This window comes from Vitis riparia, chromosome 8 (assembly GCF_004353265.1).
Source record: "Vitis riparia cultivar Riparia Gloire de Montpellier isolate 1030 chromosome 8, EGFV_Vit.rip_1.0, whole genome shotgun sequence".
NCBI lineage: Eukaryota > Viridiplantae > Streptophyta > Magnoliopsida > Vitales > Vitaceae > Vitis > Vitis riparia.
The window spans coordinates 12,832,000-12,850,743 of NC_048438.1; the positions used below are offsets into that span (position 1 = coordinate 12,832,000).

The following is an 18,744-nucleotide window of genomic DNA, read 5'->3' on the forward strand; positions in this document are numbered from 1 at the left end:
CTACACTAGGGTCTGAATAAGATGGATCATGAAATCGTAATCAAATATCTGATACAAATACGAATCTGAACTAATTGCATTGTTGAATTTTAGTCTCATAAAATCTGTATCAAAGTGGAACCATTTTTCTCTGGGTCGAGAAGTCTGATTGGGAGATCAGTCAGGGGCGGCGTCAAGGCAGCGCCTTGGGAGGTCCAGGGTAGGTCTTGACTAATAAGCAATGAGCAACACCCGAAAGGGACGGAAAAAGGTTGGGTGCACCCGGCACTCCGTCCTGATTCATGAATTCTTTGAAAAGGATGAAGATTTCAAAGAAAATGTCGGATGAAACTAAGTGGTTGAGGTTGAAAATGTTCTACCTAAAGGAAAATTTGGATAAGCAAAATCATAAAAATAATTGATAAAATATAATAATTTACACTCAATCATATAAATATTATTTATTCTAAACTTTAAAATAATAACGTATGAGTTGGAAGGGTTTGTGAATAACAAATCAAATTAATATTCTAATATAGCGTAAAATGATAGTTAAGTATTTGAATAGTTATGGTATAAAGTGGGGTGCACGTGTTCTTTTAAATTGCAAGCGTACAATTCACCGACGTTGTGGTCCTCTTAATAATGATAATAATAAATAAATAAAATAAAATGAAAAGGTTTTAATAGTCTAAGACAGAAATTTATTATTTCAATTTATTGTTTGAAGAATGTGTTTAATTGGTGACGGGGTTCAGTCGCAGGCAGCTAGTCTCCACTTCCGAGCGAATCTCGCCGGTTTTCAAGAATATGAGCAGACCTCCGCCGTCAGATATTGCCATTATCAACGGCCAATAGAGCGAGTACTTACAAGTTTATATCGACGCGTCTCACGAATAAAACCTAAGCAGGACCGTTCAGGAAATGCCGTTAAACCAATGGCACCTTCCATCCACTTAAAACAATCCAAAGGTTCTCATCTTTCTTGCACGACACCACTTCACATAACTTGTTCGATGATTAACTCTGTGCAACTGTATATAAACACGTTTAATTCACCATTTTTTGGTCCTGGTTTCGCCATCGTTATCTTCTTTAGCTGGCACTGAATCAAAGGTGAGTTCGGAATCTGATAATTTTTCTGTTTGGTTTCTGACTTCCGAGAAAAGTGAGGAAAATATATGGAAAAAAGAGAACGGAATCTTGAATCTATTTTTTAAGGTGTTTTGATTGCCGAATATTGGAAAAGGCACATGGAACTCAGTTGAGCAGGCCTATTACAATTCGTTGAAAGGATGCTTTAGTTTTTTATCCTTTCCGAATCACCTTTTCGTGGTCGCCAAACGAATCATTAACTTTTCTTTCTGAGCCGAGGATTTGCGACTATTGGGATTTGGAACGAGTGGATGAGAGGTTTTTTAATGGTTAAGATTGGAATGACCCTCTCTTTGTCTATCAAGAATAGAATTGGCGATCGTTTCAATTAAGATAAAATTATAATTTATATCTTGATGTATACGGTTTTTATCTCAGATCAACTTCATATTTGACATGTATGGTAAGCATGACTAGCATATTAAATTCAACTGTGAGCTTTGGAACATGAATGTTTGCAAGTACTGAATTGTGTCTGTGGTTGAATAAGATGCGCTGGTACTCCTTATATGGTTAGTTTTTGGTGTATTAATAGATCTCATGAGAAGCACAATTTTCTTAAGCAACAAACAATTTATTGGGTTTCACTTCCTCACTTTGTTTGGATTTTATTTAAATTTGATTTGAGTGCGCGAATCTTTCTAGCTTTTTGTTTAAATTTCATTAAATTCATCATATGGATTTCAATTATTTATGTGGGATCTATGTTTAAATTGGATTTGAATCTGCTTTTTGTTTCAATTGCATTTAAATTCATTATTATTTTTGGATGAATTTCAATTATTTGTTTTAAACTTTTCTTTCAACAAGTGAACAAAAAATTTCATTTTTTCATTAAAAAATGTTAGTCATTCGGTACCTTGCCAAAGGCAAGCAAGTTTACATGTCCTTCTGAGGCTAGGATATGATAACTGATAGCTTGATAAATGCCTTTGAGTAAGGTCCAGGAAATTTGTAAAATATTTTGTTGAAACTTGGGGTTTATTAATGCATTGGTTTTTTGACATGAAACCAGGAGCTCAACATCATTCCTGGTGAATCTCACTAAAACATCACTATTATGAAATATGGATCCTTTACATCATATCAGACACAGATCTGTATTTTCTTAACTGCTTTGCCTTTAATGTTGAACACTGCAATTTCTTTTTCTTCACACACTTGTGTAAACATATGCATGTCTATACACACAAAATATGTTCTGTTGATTTCTGGGCAACTCATTTAGACTTGTGTTCATTTCAGGTAAAGGTCAAGTAATTCATCTTGCAGAATCCCTAGAAAAGTGAATAGCTCCAGCATTTGCAAGTTCAATTACTAAATCTTTGTTTTGCAGTGTTGAAATTTGAATCTTAATCTCTGCTTTGCTGAGAAAAAGGTAGATTGTCATGCTTTTCATCTCAATGAGGGTAGACCAACTAGATTTTGATGCTTGATTTTTCTTATTCATTGGGAGCCCTGTTGATTGAAATTACCATTGCAGGGAGGGGTTGCTCCAGTGCATTGGGGAATATACAGCTTTCCTGTTGGACATAACTTTAAAAAGTGATGGTTATACACGACCAAGATCTGGATGTTGTACAGTGGGGTCTTAGTCTGTTTGGTGGTGATCCAGATTCTGGGTATTGTTGTAATCTTGCTGAACATGACACTAACATCTATGGACAGTATTTCAGAGATCATTATGAAACAGAATGCAGTGTAGAGAACGATGAGCGCATTGCACATGTCCTTCAAGAAGAATTTTCACAATTAGCAATTACAGAAGCATCTGAATCTTCACGTGCAGGAGAAGAGCACATGCAAGCCCCCATTTTTCCTCAGGATTGGCTCCCTCTGCCGGCGGGAAATTATCGTTCTGGTATTAGGCAAACTGATGCTGCTGACTTTTTTTTTCCACTTTTTTCTTTCCCCTTGATTGGTTTGGTAGGGTTAGTTTCCTAGGTGATCCTTATTTTGATCAATGGTCTACACCGTACAGCTCATGAGGATGACCGAGAAGAAGTAGATCATATTGTTCCTTCTGGTCCTTGTTCCAGCCCAGAAGAAAGATCGTGTGATGGAGAAGAGTATTCCTATTCTCTGGAGATAACAGATGAGTCTGCGCTTGATGGTGAAGTAGGCAAGAGATTGAACCAAATCATTCCAGCTGCTGTAAGTGCAAGCTTTTATGTATTACCCACTGGGGTCCAGGAAGCTTCTGTGTGGTCCTTTATGGCCTGAATGAGTTTTTCATTGTCTTTGTGCAGCATGTTCCTAGAATTAATGGAGAAATACCTTCAGTTGATGAAGCCACTTCGGATCATCAGAGGCTTCTAGATAGGTATTATGTCTATCTTTTTTCTCAGTATTGTATAGGAGCAGTGGCAGAGCCAGGGAAAAAGTTGGGGGGGCGGAAGGGCATAGGGTGGCTCTGCCACTGTATAGGAGCTATCTTTATCATCTTGAATGAGTAGTCTATCTAGTATAAGGCATCTGTTATGGTTCTTTTAGTGGTTGTCCTTCCCCATTTGGGCAGATGGACACTGATGTCCTACTTTTTTTAAGCTTTTCATATCAGGTATTAAATGAATATGGAATATAAAATGATTACCCCTCTGATTATTGAATCTTCTTGATGGAATGTGGACTTGGGTGTATGATCTTTAATTATGGGTTATTGTGCTATTTGTTATCTTGTGCTGGATAGATTTTGCATGTTATGGATGGTTTCATTGTGCATCAGGTATTGGATGAACATGGGATATAGAAAATTACTTCTTTGTTTATTGAGTCTTCTTGATAAAACACGGAACTCTTTAATTTTGGGATATTGTGCTATTTTTACCTAGTTCTGGATAATTTTTTTTTAACATGTTAGCTGTAGTTTGATGCTGATTTTGCAGTGGTGAAATGTTTTGGTTGCCCTTTCTAATATGTCTTCTCATCAAATCCGTGGTTTAACATGTATTAAACTTAATACTGGTTATTTCAATTTAGATTGCAGCACTTTGGCTTGGTTGAGTTCAAGGTTGAAGGAGATGGTAACTGTCAGGTTAGTTGTTCTAGCCTTCTTTATTGTTTGGGCTATTCAGATGTCAAATTTTACACATTAAAGAATACAGGGATCTACAGACTTGTGCCATTTTCATCTGGCAAGAGCAATTATGGCATCTTTTTAAATATTATTGCACTAGATTTTGCCTATCAAAACAATTGCTGAACTTGGTTCTAGAATCCAAATCATAATTTAGGGATTAGGTAATTCTAATGTGATGTTCCAAATTAACTTTTTCTCTGTGTTTAGCCTGCTTTTTTGGTACTTTGGTGGCTTCAATTTGGCGCTTATGGATTTTTAAAACCACTCTAGGAGGCTGTTTCTTAATATCAACCAGATTCTTTTAATGTAGTTTTGGATATGCTACCTTAGGGATCAGGTTTTCAAACTTCAAATAATTGTATGCTGGGTTAGGTGGACCAAGAAATGAGAGATTTGTACATTTTGTGTTATGCAATATAAAGATAATTGCCTACAAAAGTCAAGTAACTCGACATAGAGTGTTATTTTATATTTCCTACCTATTCTTTTTCTTTCTAAATGTTGGATCAGTTACAATGAATGGCCAATCTGTAATCTAGGTTACTAGCAGTTGAGGGGTTAGGAATATGACCCCGTAAGTTCATTGAGTGTTGCTGTTGATAGTTTGTTCTACAGTTTCTCTTAGAAGAATCCAAGCTTTGATTTTTTTTCCCTGTTCCTCCTTTTTTTCTTTTTACAGATTAGAAGCAGGATTTTTGTTGTACTGAATTACTATGAAAAAGAGAGATGAGAATCCTACCATAATGAATGAAATATGATTAAAAAAAATGAAGAGTATGCTCCAAAGTAAAAGCAAAACAAGATGCATGACTGAAAGAGGTTTAGAAAATGAAGCACAGTGTCAGTACAAAAAACTTCTGTAGTGCTGTGTACAGCTTGGGAGGTAAAAGATCCCCTATCTAAGAAAATAACAGCTTGGCTAGATGATTGGCTACATGATTAGGTACTCATGATGTGACAATATATAGAACCTGTTTACACCTGCAGCAGGCTTTCTAAGAAGTGGCAAAGCCCTAAGCAGGCTTAGGTAAAGCTTCCGCAATTACAGAAAATGATTTTTGTGCACTCCTTCAATCTTTAACTGCCTTGGATTACTCAAAGAAGACCCATCAAAATTCAACTTAACAGAACCCAATGGAGGGGGTATTCAGATGGGGGTGTCTTCTGAATCAACCTATTTGAACTGCAAGCATGTTTCCACTCTAGCAAAATAATGGTTCAAAGGAATGTCAGCCAAGGCTTTAGGGGGAAAATCAGAAAGAGAAGAAATGAAAAAATAAACACCAAAATGCCTCTAATATCCTCCACCTATCCTTGAAGATTCTTGGATTCCTCTCCCACCAGAGTGAGGCTAGCAATATGGCATATAACTCTACCTTTAATAGGTTACCCAAACCCTAAAGAAAATAATTAAAAATCTTTGTCACACTTTTGGGTGAGAAAATGAATTCTAACAAGTTTGACCAACAGATTTTCCTCTCCTTTTGCACATAACAGATTATTCTAGTCCTTGAGGGCTTTGTAACACTTTCTTGCCTGAAGCATACTACTGGTATTGATCTTCTTATGAACCAAAAGCCACACAAAAACCTTCACTTTATGTTATATTAGAGATCTCCAAATGAAATTTGTTGGAATAAAAGGGAATCAGGTTGGTAGAATCAAAGGAAGTCCTAAAAGAAACAACTAATCACATGCAATCCTGAGGAGGTCAAGGACCAAACCCTCATATAAACATAGTTAATAGCCACACATGGATATAAGAGGACAGAGAAGAGTGAGCTCCTCAATTTCATATAAAAAAGGTAGCAATGAAAATTGAAATTCCAAGATGAAGAGGAAAAGGAAGGAACTGAAATAAGATGAGATGGAGGGGGCTTTTGTACTCACTGACAGTATTTGGATATGGAATATAAAGTGGTTGATTATGCCACCATGCATCTTCCCAAAAACAAAACTTGTGGACCATCAGCTTCTGAACAAGTAAATGAAAGAATTCAAGAAAATATGGGCAGTAGCCTTCTGTAGGAAAAAGTGTGACCATCTGATAACAATGTTAGCACCCAATCACTGGAATGTGGTTATATATAGTTAAGAAGACCTTGTGCAGCAAAGCATAACTCTCCCTGGGATGCCTCCATAACCACTTCCTTATGAGTGCTCTATTTCTCAAGAGATCCTTCTTAAACACTAACCCCTTTACCTCTTGGGCCTATACACCTGGTCCTGGACAATGAGATGGTTTCTCTCCTTTCCTTTCTCTGGAAAAAAGAAATCCTCCCTGTGATTTCTTGATCCTAGGAGCCACTTTAAGCAGAACGCCTGAAAATATTGAAGATGTAAAGCACTCATGTCTTTCTTACATGGTGTAGAAGGTGTGCTGGAATGCCTGAAATTGATACTGCCATTGATAGAAACATTATTACAATAGGTAAACTATACCTTAGCAAACTGAATAGGATATATTAGGAGTTGCATAAACCATGTTTTTGGAATGGCAAAACAGATATTATATTACAAGAGCCTATGAAAAGGGTGCACCAAAGTACACATGGTGTGTACAATAGGCACCACCAGGCAAGAAAAGAAAAGAGAGAACACAAAAAACATGGTTCCTCCCTTACTTTGAGCTCAACCAATCAACGAAACCATTCATGGTCACTGAATGGTCATCCATGTACACCCTAATCAATTCCAAAAAATTCCCCATAAAAGAAGATTTGATAGGTTGGTCCATTGTTCAACATCTTTAAACGTCCTTTTATTTCTTTCTCTCCATAATGTCCAAAACAAGAACAAGGGAATAGTCATCCAGGCTTTCTTTCTTTCTCATAAAGCATCCATGCCAACTCAAGAGGTTTCCTTTTATGGAAGGAATTATGTAAACCATAACCAAGGTAAAATACTAAATGAGGTAACAAAGTGAAAAAAGGCTTGGGAATATACGCATTTGCAGTGAGGAGTTGGGCAAGCCACCTCTGGTTGTTAAAAGGGAGATTAAGAGTGGCTTATATCGGTAAAGGGCTTTTTCTGTTTGAGTTTGAGTCTTCGAGTGAAACTGAAAGGGTTTTGGCTAGAGAGAAACGAATACTTAAGGAGAATGTTTTGCAACTTACAAGATGGAATCCGGAGGTGGGGTGTTCCCGGCAAGGCACTGACTTTAAGGAGGCTTGGGTGAGGGTGGTGGGTCTTCCTCTTCACATGTGGAGTAGAAAGGGGTTCAAAAAAATTGGTGATGGTTGTGGAGGTTTTATGGCAGTGGATGAGGATACAACTTTCTTCACAGAGTTATAGTGGGCGAGGATTTTAGTGAAGTTGGAAGGCAAGGAGCTTCCCAATTCGTTGAAGATAGTGGTAGGATCAAACTGTTTTTCCATTTAGTTATGGTAGGAAACCCATTCCTAGTTTGTCCAGGTGGTGTCGGTGAGTAAGATATGTTTAGCTGGAAGTAGGTTAGGTGAGGTCACGCGATGACTTATGCGGTGCTGGCTAAGATTCAGAGGGGAGTACAAAACGTGTCATTGCAGGAGGGAAGACAAGAAAGAGTTGGTGTTGATACTACTGTTGTTGTTGCTTTATTTGCTTTGGGGTCTGTGGACAGGACTGAAAAGTGGGTTTCTGATGTGATATTTGAGTATAGGAGAGGACAACATTATTTTGAAGTCGCTAGATGGGTGTAGTGGTAGGCTGGATAGAGAAAGAAAAGGGAAAGTGAGATTGGGCTCAGTGGAGGCCTAATATGTTTTTGGGCTTGAGCCTTGGTGAGGGGGGGTGAAAAGGCGGTGGGTTTAAAGCTCGTTTCCTTAAAAAGCTTTCTAGTGGGCCGTGGAGAGGATTGGGTGATGAGGACTAGGCTCAATAAAAGTGGATTGGGATTTGAGGGACTTGTTAAAGCCTCAACGCTTCCCGCTGTTGACTTCGAAGCTATGGCTCAAGAGAAGACCCTCATAGAAGCCGATGGTGGTAGAAAGTCAATCTCCAACATCTTTGAGGAGGACCCAATGATCGCAGTGGCTCCTTTGCTTTCCCAGATAGAGTTGTCTCCTTTGGAGGTTCTAGGGCAAAGTTTACAAACGAGGCGTTGATGGAAGAGGCCTCCAGGTACGACACTCTTTCTCACGATAGTGCGGAGACCCCATTTCTCTCTTCTACTCCTTTTGTTTTTGGTCGGGCCTTGGTGGTGAGGGGGCCCTTTTGCCAGGGTGGGCTGGTAGCGGTAGAAGATGAGAGCTCCCTAGACCCTTTATCCATAGTCCTGGCAAATGGAAGGGAGTGGGAGAAGGCAGAGGGAGGGGAAAAGGTTTTGGAAGAAGGAAGAAGGAGGAAAGTTGCCGTTACAATGGTGGATGTAGGGCTGACTCAAGAAGCAAGGGATTTTGGAGATCAGCTTGGTGAAGTTTAACAATTTTTTGGGCTTCTTCCTAGAAGGATTTGAAGGGGAATTTTTAAGTATGCTTCAGAAGATTAAAAAAAAAAAAAGGAACATGCTAAAAGGAAGGGTGTCGGTTCAACCTCTAGGTTCGACCAAGAATTGAAGAAGCTAGAATGGTCGATGAATTATAAAGGAGGGGACTGAGAGAGCGGGGAGGTCAAAGGAGGAGGGGGTAGAGAGTTAGGTTGTAAGTGAAGTTAAAGTTGTTGTCTTGGAATGTCAAAGGGGCGAATGACAGCAATAAGAGGAAGGATATTAAAGTTTTAATAAGGGCTCAGAAGGTAGACCTAGTTTGTCTTCAAGAGACTAAGATTCAGGAGATGTCCTTCGGAGTGGTGCGTAATCTTGTAGTGGGGAGGTTTCTGGAGAGGGGTGCTGTTAATGGGAAGGAACAACCGGAGGGTTGGTGGTTTTTTGGGATAATAGTGTTAAGAGTTGACTGGCATGGAGGTGGGACAATTTTCAATCTTTTGTCGTTTAAGAAATTATGAGGATGGTTTTGTGTGGGTTTTTACGGGGGTTTATGGTCCCATTTCGAAGAGATATAGAGAATCATTTTGGGAGGAGTTGGGGCTATCCATAGACTGTGGGATGACCCCTAGTGCATTGGAGGGGATTTTAATGTGTCAAGGTTCCTTAGTGAGCGCAGCAAATGAGGGAAGTTGGCAGTTGCAATGAGAAGATTTTCATAGGTGATTGATGATTTGGTACTAAGGGACCTTCCTTTGCAGGGGGTCCGTTTACTTGGAATGGTGGTCTTAATGGGCAAACTATGTCAAGATTGGATCGTTTCTTGGTGTTTAAGGACTAGGAAAGTTAGTTCAATGGGGTGATGCAAAATACTCTCTCCAAACCAGTGTCTAATCATTATCCTATTCTATTAGACATGGGAAGGGTGAGGAGTGGTCCTTTGCCTTTTCGCTTTGAGAATATGTGGTTGAAGGAGGAGGGGTTTAAGGACCTTTTAAAAGACTGGTGGCACGGGCTCAATTTCAAGGGTTCTGTCAGTTTCATTTTGGCAACAAAGTTGAAGGCTCTTAAGGGTATTTTGAAAACCTAGAACAAGGAGGCTTTTGGGAAAGTGGAGGTGAATAAGAGATTCACTTTACAACAGGTCAATTTTTGGGATACTCACGAGAGATCTAGAGCCTTATCAGTGAAGATGGGAAGGCAAGAAAAGAGGCCAGGGAGGAATTTAAGAGATGGGTTCTCATGGAGGAAATCTCTTGGAGGCAAAAATCTAAAAGTGTGGTTGAAGGAAGGTGACAAGAATACAGATTTTTTCCATAGGATGGCGAATAATAAAAGGAGTAATCTGACCAAGTTAAAAATTAATGGTTCTTGGATAGTTAAGGAGAGGGAGATCCAAGGGGCTGTGGTTAGTGTTTTTCAGCACCTGTTGTCGGCCCTAGTGGCTAGAGTCCAAGTTTGGATGGGCTGGTCTTTGACAGATTAGAAGGGGAAGAGGTAGCTAGGCCGGAGGAGTCTTTCTCTGTTAAAGAGGCTGTATTAGCTCTTTTCGACCTAAGCGATGACAAAGCTATGGGGCTAGATGGTTACTCCTTAGCTTTTTGGCAGTCTAGTTGGGATTTGGTGAAAGAGAAGGTGATGGGTTTTTTTCGTGATTTTCACGAGCATGGGAGATTTGTAAGAAGCCTGAACTCTACCTTTTTGGTGTTGGTCTCAAAAAAGAGAGATGTTGAGGACCTGAGAGATTACGGACTTATTAGTTTGGTGGGAGGGTTGTATAAACTATTAGCTAATAGGTTGAAGCAAGTGGTAGGTAAGGTGGTATTCTCGTCTCAAAATGTTTTTGTTGAGGGGAGACAGATTCTGGCTTCTTTAACAGCTCCAAGGGATTGAGACAAGGGGATCCCTTTTTGCCTTATCTTTTTGTATTAGGTATGGAGGCCTTGAGCTGTTTGATCAAGAGAGCAATTAGTAGGGGCTTTTTGACAGGCTGTAGGTTTAAAGGAAGGGGTGGTGAGGGAGTTCAACTCACCCATCTGTTGTACGCTGATGACACATTGATTTTCTATGATGCTTTTGAGGACCAATTGGCTCACTTAAGCTGGGTGTTGATGTGGTTTGAAGTCATTTTTGGTTTAAAGATTAATCTGGATAAAAGTGAGATCATTCCAGTGGGGAAGGTGGAGAATCTGGAGGTGCTGGCACTTGAGCTTGGGTGTAAGGTAGGGAAGCTCTCGTCTGTATATTTAGGGTTGCCTCTAGGTGCACCTCATAAATCAGTAGCGGTGTGCGATGGAGTGGAGGAGAGGCTTCGAAGAAGATTAGCACTTTGGAAGAGGCAATATATTTCTAAAGGAGGGAGACTCACTCTCATTCGAAGCACTTTGTCTAACATGCCTATTTACTATATGTCAATTTTGTGTATGCTTAGATCGGTTAGATTGAGACTTGAGCAAATCCAAAGGGATTTCTTTTGGGGGGGGGGGGAGGAGGAGCTTTGGAGAGGAAGATTCATCTTGTTAAATGGCCAGTTGTTTGCTCGGATAAAAGTAAAGGGGGTTTGGGGGTAAAATGCCTCTCTACTCTTAATAGAGCTTTTTTGGGTAAATGGAGTTGGCGTTTTATGGTAGAAAATGAGGCTCTTTGGTATCAAGTTATTAGTAGGAAGTATGGAGTGGAAGAAGGGGGGTGGTATACCCGGGAAGGTAGAGAGGGTTTTGGTGTGGGGTTGTGGAAGGAGATTAGAAAGGAAAGTTCTTGGTTGAGCGACTACAATGGGTTTTCCGTGGGTAATGGAAGTAGAATCAAATTTTGGTTGGACCCTTGGTGTGGTGGTAAGGCTTTGTGCAACTCTTTCCCCTCTTTGTTTGCTTTGATGGTTTCTAAAGAGGAGTGGGTGGCGGAGGTGTGGGAGACTTCGTTTGAGGGAGGGAAGGAGGGGGGGGGGGGGGGTTTGGAGTTCTCCTTTTTTTAGGGCTTTCAATGATTGGGAGGTAGTCTTGGTAGAGCGGTTGCTCTTGACAATACAAGGAATTAGAGTTAGTCCAGATTTGGAGGATAGGGTGATTTGGAAAAAGACAAAATGGGTTTTTCACAGTTAAGTCTCTTTATAGTGTTGAGGAACCAAGAAGTACAGTCCGGTTTCCAAGAAAAATAATTTGGAGCCCTTTTGTTCCTCCAAGAGTGGGTTTTTTTTGCTTTGGGAAGCCTCTTGGGGGAAAGTTTTAACTTTGGATCAACTCAAAAGGAAGGGTCAGTCCCTTGCCAATAGATGTTTCTTTTGTCTGGCCGAAGAGAAGTCTACTAATCAAACCTTAATTCACTGCACGAGGATTAGAGTTTTGTGGGAGTTATTATTCGCTCTCTTTGGGGTGACTTGGGTTCTCCCTTGTTCGGTAAGGGAGACTTTCCTTGGTTGGTGTGGGTCCTTTGTGGGCAAGAAGAGCAAAAAAACTTGGAAACTGGCTCCTTTATGTCTTTTATGGGCAATGTGGAAAGAAAGAAATAGGATAACGTTTGACAATGAAGAGTTTTCAGTTCATAGATTGAAGTATTCTTTTGTATGTAGTTTATGGTCTTGGACAAAGTTGTATATAGATGTTTGCCCTTTATTTTTAATCAACTTTTTTGATTGGTTGGGCTCTAGGTGAGGACGGGTGAGGTTTTTGTTTTTCCTCCTGTTTTGCATTTTTTTGCCTTTTGGCACTTATTGTATACTTCCTATATGCCTTGGGTTGCTTTCCAAGCTTCCTTTTTCTAATTAATATACTCTCTACTGTGTTTATCCATTAAAAAAAAACAAAAAAAAAAATACACATTTGCTGTCATTATATAGACTAAGCTCTACCTTGAGGAGAGGTTTGAGGATAGTGACTTGAGGCAGCATCAGACTTGAAAAGGATTTTTAATCTGAACTCTTAAACTGTGAAGCACTTATAAAACCTATGTCCTTTGCCTTTGTAATACTCATTAGATCTTTTCTTTTTCTCCAGTTCCGTGCTTTATCAGATCAATTCTATCGTACTCCTGAGCACCACAAATTTGTGAGACGGCAAGTTGTAAATCAGGTGGATTCTTGTAAATTAACCATTCTTTACCTTGAATAGATATAATTTGTTAAGAATTTGCTGCAAATTATTGTTGTACTGATTTTTGTTTCATTACTATGCTTTGTTGTTATCAGCTGAAGTCCCACCCAGACATATATGAAGGATATGTTCCCATGGCATATGATGACTATTTAAAGAAGATGTCCAGGCATATTATTTGAATTCTTGCCTTCTTTTTATTGTTTCTGTTATTGATGATTTTGGCTAAGAATGGCCTTGTTCATAAACGATCTATTTTGGATGAATCTAGGAGCGGTGAATGGGGTGATCATGTCACTTTACAAGCAGCTGCAGATTCAGTATGGATTTTTTAATAACCTAGCTTCATGTTTTTTCCTTTAAACTACATTCCCTTTTTTCCCCTGTTGGTAGTGAGAAAAAGCTGGAAGTTAGAATGTTGTTCATCGTGTTCATTGTATTCCTTGTTGCAACAAAGCTGCTGATGAGCTTCTTTTTTTTATGTCTAATAGACACAGATTTAAGACAGTTCCTGATTAACTGCTTGTATGATAAACGAACAAATTGATGACATTATTTGCTGACATGGTAATATAAAAGGTGTTAACTATCATAGATTTAGTAAAGGAACAAGTTGATAGTGTTATTTACCATCATGAGAACGAAGTATCATAGATTTTTGTCAAAAATAATGTATTTTCTTGTTCGACATTAGATGACAATTTATGAATTGGGAAGGGTTCATTTCTTTTCAAAGAAGCTGGATTTTTAAGGATGATGCTCTATTTTTTGTTATATCAAGAGACCCTAATTCCTCCTTGCCTCTTTATCACCTTAGCCCATGCCCAGGGGGAATCTTTAATGCTTTCTGTCCATAATTTTGCTCTGCATCTATCAGATACTTTCTATATTATTGGTTTCTACCCTTTCAACATTGCAGTGAGGATTTACTGAATTGATGTCTCTGATGCAGCCTAGTTCAAGGCACAGCTTAGTCTTATTACAAAGTTGACCAAGTGCATTTGATTTTTAAATCATAGATTTATTAATTTTGAAATCAATGAAGTGTGAATAGTTGAAAGATTACAGAGACTTTCTTAAAGCTATTATTTAAATATTGTTTTTGTTAATTGTTAAGTACATTGTTATTTTGAAATTAATGAAGTATGGATAATTGAAAGATTATAGAAACTGTCTTCTGAAAACTATTACCTTGCATATCATCTTTGTTAAGTACAAAATTGTTCTCTCTCTACACAAACACGCACATACACCCTATTCTTTCAGCATGCATGTATGCAGACATTTTCCTCAACTTTTAACTCAGATAAATATGGAGAATAATTAACAAAGCCCAATTTAGTCCAGAACTGATGTGTGTAAATATTTTCTTGCAGTATGGTGTCAAAATAATAATTTTTACTTCATATAAGGACAGCAGTAACATTGAGATTCTTCCTAAAGCTCCGAAGTCAAACCGAGGTAAGATTTTATAGTTTACAATGTCTGTTGTGAGCATAATACTGATTTAATTTTATGTTGACTTAAACCAACACAAAACAAAAAATTAATGTTAATGTTTATAGTATTAGCTGAATAGTTGTTCTAATGCCTGTTAGGAAATAAGAAAGCATGGAATGTCGATCCTCTTTGCCTATTTTGGACTGTTTGGAAAGAGAGAAATAGAAGGACTTTCGAAAATGTTGAGCTTTCAAATCAAGAGTTCTAGTTCTCTTTTTTGTGTAATTTTTTAAATTGGAACAAAAGGAGGTCTAAGGGTTGATTCCTTGTGTATGATTGATTTCATTGATTGGTCAGGCTGCCTATAAGGGGAGGGTTTTCTTGTTTCTGCTTGGTGCTCACTTGTATACTTCCTGTGTACTTAGTGTTGCCTTTCTTTTGCTTTTCAATTTAATTCAATTTAACCTATCAAAAAAAAAAATGCCTGTTAGGAAATAAAGAATTTATTCTGTGGTTATCTAGATTGAACAACTGAATTGATTCATGTTGGTTGGTTCCTGTCTGTTGTAGCCTTGTAGGGTGTTGTGCTTTCCCATACGCGGTTACAATATACTTTTGGAAAGCGAATCTTAGGAAGCATGCCTAGCTAATTAAAATATCCATGGGATCACTACGAAAAATTGAATTTCTTGACCTATCTGTGTCTGGGGAACAAGCTCTCTACGATTATTTGATTTCAGATTTTCTGTTAAAAATGGTCATCAATCCTCTTAGGGGTGGGATTCCAATCCCTGGTCTCTGGTACAACTGCTGAGAGACTTTTTCCACCTTCAGTTAATTTCACTATAGTAGAACTGATACTACTTAGAAAGAAGAGACTTACATTATCACTTTGTAAATCTTAATAAAACAAAATTCTCTTTAACAAACCGTAGAGGTAACATCTTGATGAATTTTGTAAATTTTTATATCATTATTGGATAGGCTTAAATAGAGTTTGTACACCCTTTGCAGTTATATATTTGAGCTTTTGGGCAGAGGTTCACTACAACTCGATCTATCCTCAAGAAGGTAGAGAAGGTAACTTATTGCAGAGTTTGTGTTGACAAATATAATTTGGGATGGTTACGAGTTTAGTATTATTTATCAGGGTAACCCAGCACTTTTTAAGAACTAACAAACACTGCATGTTGTGTTGTTTTCTTGTATTCATTCAGAATCATTGTCATATGAGTCTAAGAAGAAAAAAAAGTGGTGGATTTTTGGAAATAAGCATTAGGAATGACAAACTGATATAAAGTAAGCACCTTATCCATTTGTTGCTGCTTCTGCTTCTCATGCTGCTTCACTTCGGCTTCAATTGTACATGGAGTCTTTTTGGTGCGATATTTGCTTTCTTATGTTTATTTATCTTGGTATGCAGCGTCTTCCAGATCATATACACTGTAAATATTTTGAATTTTCTTTGATGTTCTTGATGTTTCCTGATACCCTGTGACTGTTCATGCCAATCTAACAACAGCATGGTGAGCACTGTGAGATCTGTTAAGGGTCAAAAGGCTACTATGAAGTCACTACCGAAGTCTTAACACATGCTATGTTTATTTAAACTAGAAATTACTTCGGAAACTTTCCAAGCCCTTGCTTAGTGTTATTGGTGATTTTGGTTGTAATTTTTCAATAAAAGTTGATGTCGAGAGCTCCAAAGATTCTCACGACAGCCTCTTCATTACGGAAAATTTATCATCATTTAACAAAAAAGTGAGCTACGGATGTTGACCTCTTCTTTTTGCTAAATGAAATATGTAAAAAAGTAAAGTATTAGGCTGTGGAGCTAATGATGGTTTCTAATATTTTTTTAGTATATATTAAAAAAAAGTTGAAAATTTAATATAAAAACATGATAGTTTTTGGCTGAATTGGGTACTCCTTTCTCCTTCCTGTTCAGAATCTTTATTTTAATAAATAAAAAAATTAATTAATTAATTAATGTACTTGTACAAATGTCCAGCTAATGACACTGAACGGAACTGAAGTAAACTGAAGGATGGTTTCATAGAATCTGCAATGCCAAAGATTTCTTCTTTCGGGGAATCTCAGGTTTCCGGTTGTGGCAGGTTCCAAATTGTGCGGGTTTGAGAGATGCTTCCCGCTCACTACTCCTAAACGCACGTCCGCCGAATAGACATGCATCCAAAGGATCCTGGCTAACGCATGACCATTTCATTTCAATAAGCCCAAATTAAATTTATATACATATATATAAAAAGCATTATATTCTTCAAACATCACACCTTAATAATAAGAATTAAGATACCCATGACCATGAAAAAGTCATCTGAGATCATAACTTTAAAAAATAAAAATAAAAAATAAATAAAGACAGCATCCATATCCATAAGCTTACAAAAAGGTATACATGCCATTCACGCAACCTTTCCAAGCACCCGCTGCCAACTATTCACAACCCCATCCATCCCAAAAACAAGATAAATCTGACACTTTACCCATGGTTGATTGAGATTTTCAACTCAGATTGCTTTCTCAACATGGCTTCAATTAATGGGTCTGCCTTTTGGAAAAAAGAGAAGGAGAAGGAGAAGGAAACAGTGGGTGTAGTTCTTGTTTCGGTGGAATACGATGGACTTGCTGCAGAAGCCGAAACTTTTCCAACTCATCATTTAGCACCAAAAAGGGAAATCATGATCCCAAATATTTTTTAGACTTTCCTCATTCCCTCAAAAAAAGTCTCATTCATATGAAACTAACAAAAAACAGATGTGAAGGAGCCATAATTATATAGCACAATAAACACCCACTAAACCCTAAACTGCCTCTACGCGCTAAGAGTAACCTAGGGAAGGAGAAAAAGAAAGAAGAAATACAGATATGTGTGTTTTTATTGCTGTCGAAGAACCTCTTCTTGATGTCTCTCCTCCGCCTCTTCCGTCCCAGACTGCAACAACAACGATGTGAACGGCATGTGCCGGTACCCGTTACCGGGAAACTCCAACGTCACCGGCTGGCACAGGTCCAGTCGACAACTCGGCGGCGCCATAGTGAACATCCCTGTCGGCACATGTCCGCTGGGAACTGACGTAAGCGGTTGCACCTTACAGGCGGTGGTGGCCGTAGACGAAGAGGGATTAGCGGTGCCGGAGGATGAGACGGATGTCGCAGGGACCGTCCCAGTACCGGTAGCGGCTATGATGGAGGGCTCCGCTTGTCGGAGCAGCCACTCGATGGTCTCGCCGTCGGAGCGGTGCCCGAGTTCACGGGTGAGTTGGAAGATTCGGGCGGCGCAGAGCGCCGGCATGCGGACTCGGCGGCCTCGGCCGTTCACCTTTGTATGGCGATCCCTCGATGAAGAAGAGGCGGTTTTCCGAGGAGGGGGGGCCAGTTCAGCTTTGGTAGAATCGCCGCCGGCTGTTGCGGAAGCGGCGGCGGTGGTGAGGGAGTTTGGATTAGAGTGCTCCGATGAAGAGAATTTATGGAGATTCATTTCCGAACCCATGATTAGACCTATACAGATAAAAGACTAATGATCTGAAAAGAGGGGGTTTTTAGGGTTTGAATCAAAAAAGGACAGAACTCTAGGGTTTCTGCCAAGAGAGGGTAATAGTCTAATAGATGAGAAAGAGAGAGAGAAAGCGAGGCATGAAGTCAGTGTTTGGGGATTCTATCGACCCCACGAGGAGCATACACCCTTATATATAAGATGGGCCTCCGTTGGGCCCATGTGCCCATGTGAGAGTGAGAGCAGTACCAGTAGTAGGTGGGTGGGTTTTTGAGAAATCGATAATTGAGATAGGGGATGAGCCTCTCTCCTGTCTCCACCTTCTTCCCCTTCTAAAATTCCCTTTCTTTCAACCCCTCAAATTTTTGGATTTTACAAAAAACAATGCTATTAAGTTGGATATTTATTTTGGGTTGAGGTGGAGACATACAATTGGTTGAGCTTTGTGCATTCTGTGTTGTACGGAGGATTTGGGTGGTGGGGGACCCCCATGTTGAATCCTGGGTGGATCCTACCTGTGAGTCATTTCAGATATGATGGATGGTCAATACTGGTCGCTGGTCGCTGGTCACCACTACTCAAATCAATATTACTCAGCTCCATTTGTGAAGGAACGCCCACGCTCTCATGACTCGTGTGGTGTGGGTCATGGGTGTGGGCGTGGACTCCCGTGAACCCCACCAACTGCTTGGGTTAACGAGCCACGCCCTCTGGAGAGCTTGGGTTGAGTGGTGTGTTCTCAAATTTGATGAGTCCTCTCCTCTCATGCTTTTGGGCTTTGACCACCCTCGGAAATTGTGTCTTCAATATGTCTCCCTCCCCTGCTTCATTAAAGGTCTTTAATCACCATATCCACCCATTCCCAAATTTTCGGAAAAATTTCAAAGTTTGTGATTTCCACTATTTCAAATCGTTTTTTTTTTTTTTCCCTACTTGAAGAAAAAAAAAAAAATCCTGAATCTCGGGTTCCTTTATAAATAAGGCAGTTTTGTTGGCAAATAAATTGATCTTGAAGTAATGTGAAAGCAAAAGATGCCAACCTTCCCTCTGTTGTTTAAGCTTCATTGTTTCTGACATATCATAA

At 39.1% G+C, this 18,744-nt stretch overlaps 2 protein-coding genes across 12 annotated transcripts; one reads left to right on the plus strand and one right to left on the minus strand.

Moving 5' to 3' along the window:
• Positions 1-739: 739 nt before the first annotated feature.
• LOC117920419 (OVARIAN TUMOR DOMAIN-containing deubiquitinating enzyme 12) lies at positions 740-15,882 on the plus strand. Of its 11 annotated transcripts, none has more exons than XR_004652241.1 (13): positions 959-1,095; positions 2,380-2,512; positions 2,618-2,995; positions 3,116-3,288; positions 3,384-3,457; positions 4,114-4,168; positions 12,608-12,682; positions 12,799-12,872; positions 12,975-13,023; positions 14,080-14,164; positions 15,158-15,223; positions 15,361-15,558; positions 15,666-15,882. XR_004652241.1 is itself a non-coding variant. In XM_034837928.1 (13 exons), exons 3-12 carry the CDS (start codon positions 2,683-2,685, stop codon positions 15,420-15,422), a joined length of 1,026 nt encoding a protein of 341 aa, XP_034693819.1. In that variant the 5' UTR covers positions 959-1,095; positions 2,380-2,512; positions 2,618-2,682; the 3' UTR covers positions 15,423-15,442; positions 15,567-15,882. The 11 variants fall into 11 exon arrangements, 9 of the variants coding, with proteins under 9 accessions (XP_034693815.1, XP_034693818.1, XP_034693819.1 ...); XR_004652242.1 differs by having other exon boundaries at positions 15,361-15,523; XM_034837928.1 differs by having other exon boundaries at positions 15,361-15,442; positions 15,567-15,882.
• A 541-nt stretch (positions 15,883-16,423) lies between these two features.
• On the minus strand, positions 16,424-17,914 carry LOC117919730 (transcription factor TCP11). Its single transcript, XM_034836971.1, has one exon. The coding sequence runs from the start codon at positions 17,655-17,657 to the stop codon at positions 17,043-17,045; it is 615 nt and encodes a 204-aa protein (XP_034692862.1). The 5' UTR covers positions 17,658-17,914; the 3' UTR covers positions 16,424-17,042.
• Positions 17,915-18,744: the final 830 nt, after the last annotated feature.

What these genes read in the sequence shown, in the direction of transcription:
- LOC117920419 (XM_034837924.1), top strand. Translation starts at nt 2,683, where the DNA reads ATGGTTATACACGACCAAGATCTGGATGTTGTACAGTGGGGTCTTAGT. An exon ending in GGCGGGAAATTATCGTTCTG is followed by an intron (nt 2,996 to 3,115) that starts GTATTAGGCAAA and finishes TACACCGTACAG; the next exon opens with CTCATGAGGATGACCGAGAA. An exon ending in GACGGCAAGTTGTAAATCAG is followed by an intron (nt 12,683 to 12,798) that starts GTGGATTCTTGT and finishes TGTTGTTATCAG; the next exon opens with CTGAAGTCCCACCCAGACAT.
- LOC117919730 (XM_034836971.1), bottom strand. Translation starts at nt 17,657, where the DNA reads ATGGGTTCGGAAATGAATCTCCATAAATTCTCTTCATCGGAGCACTCT.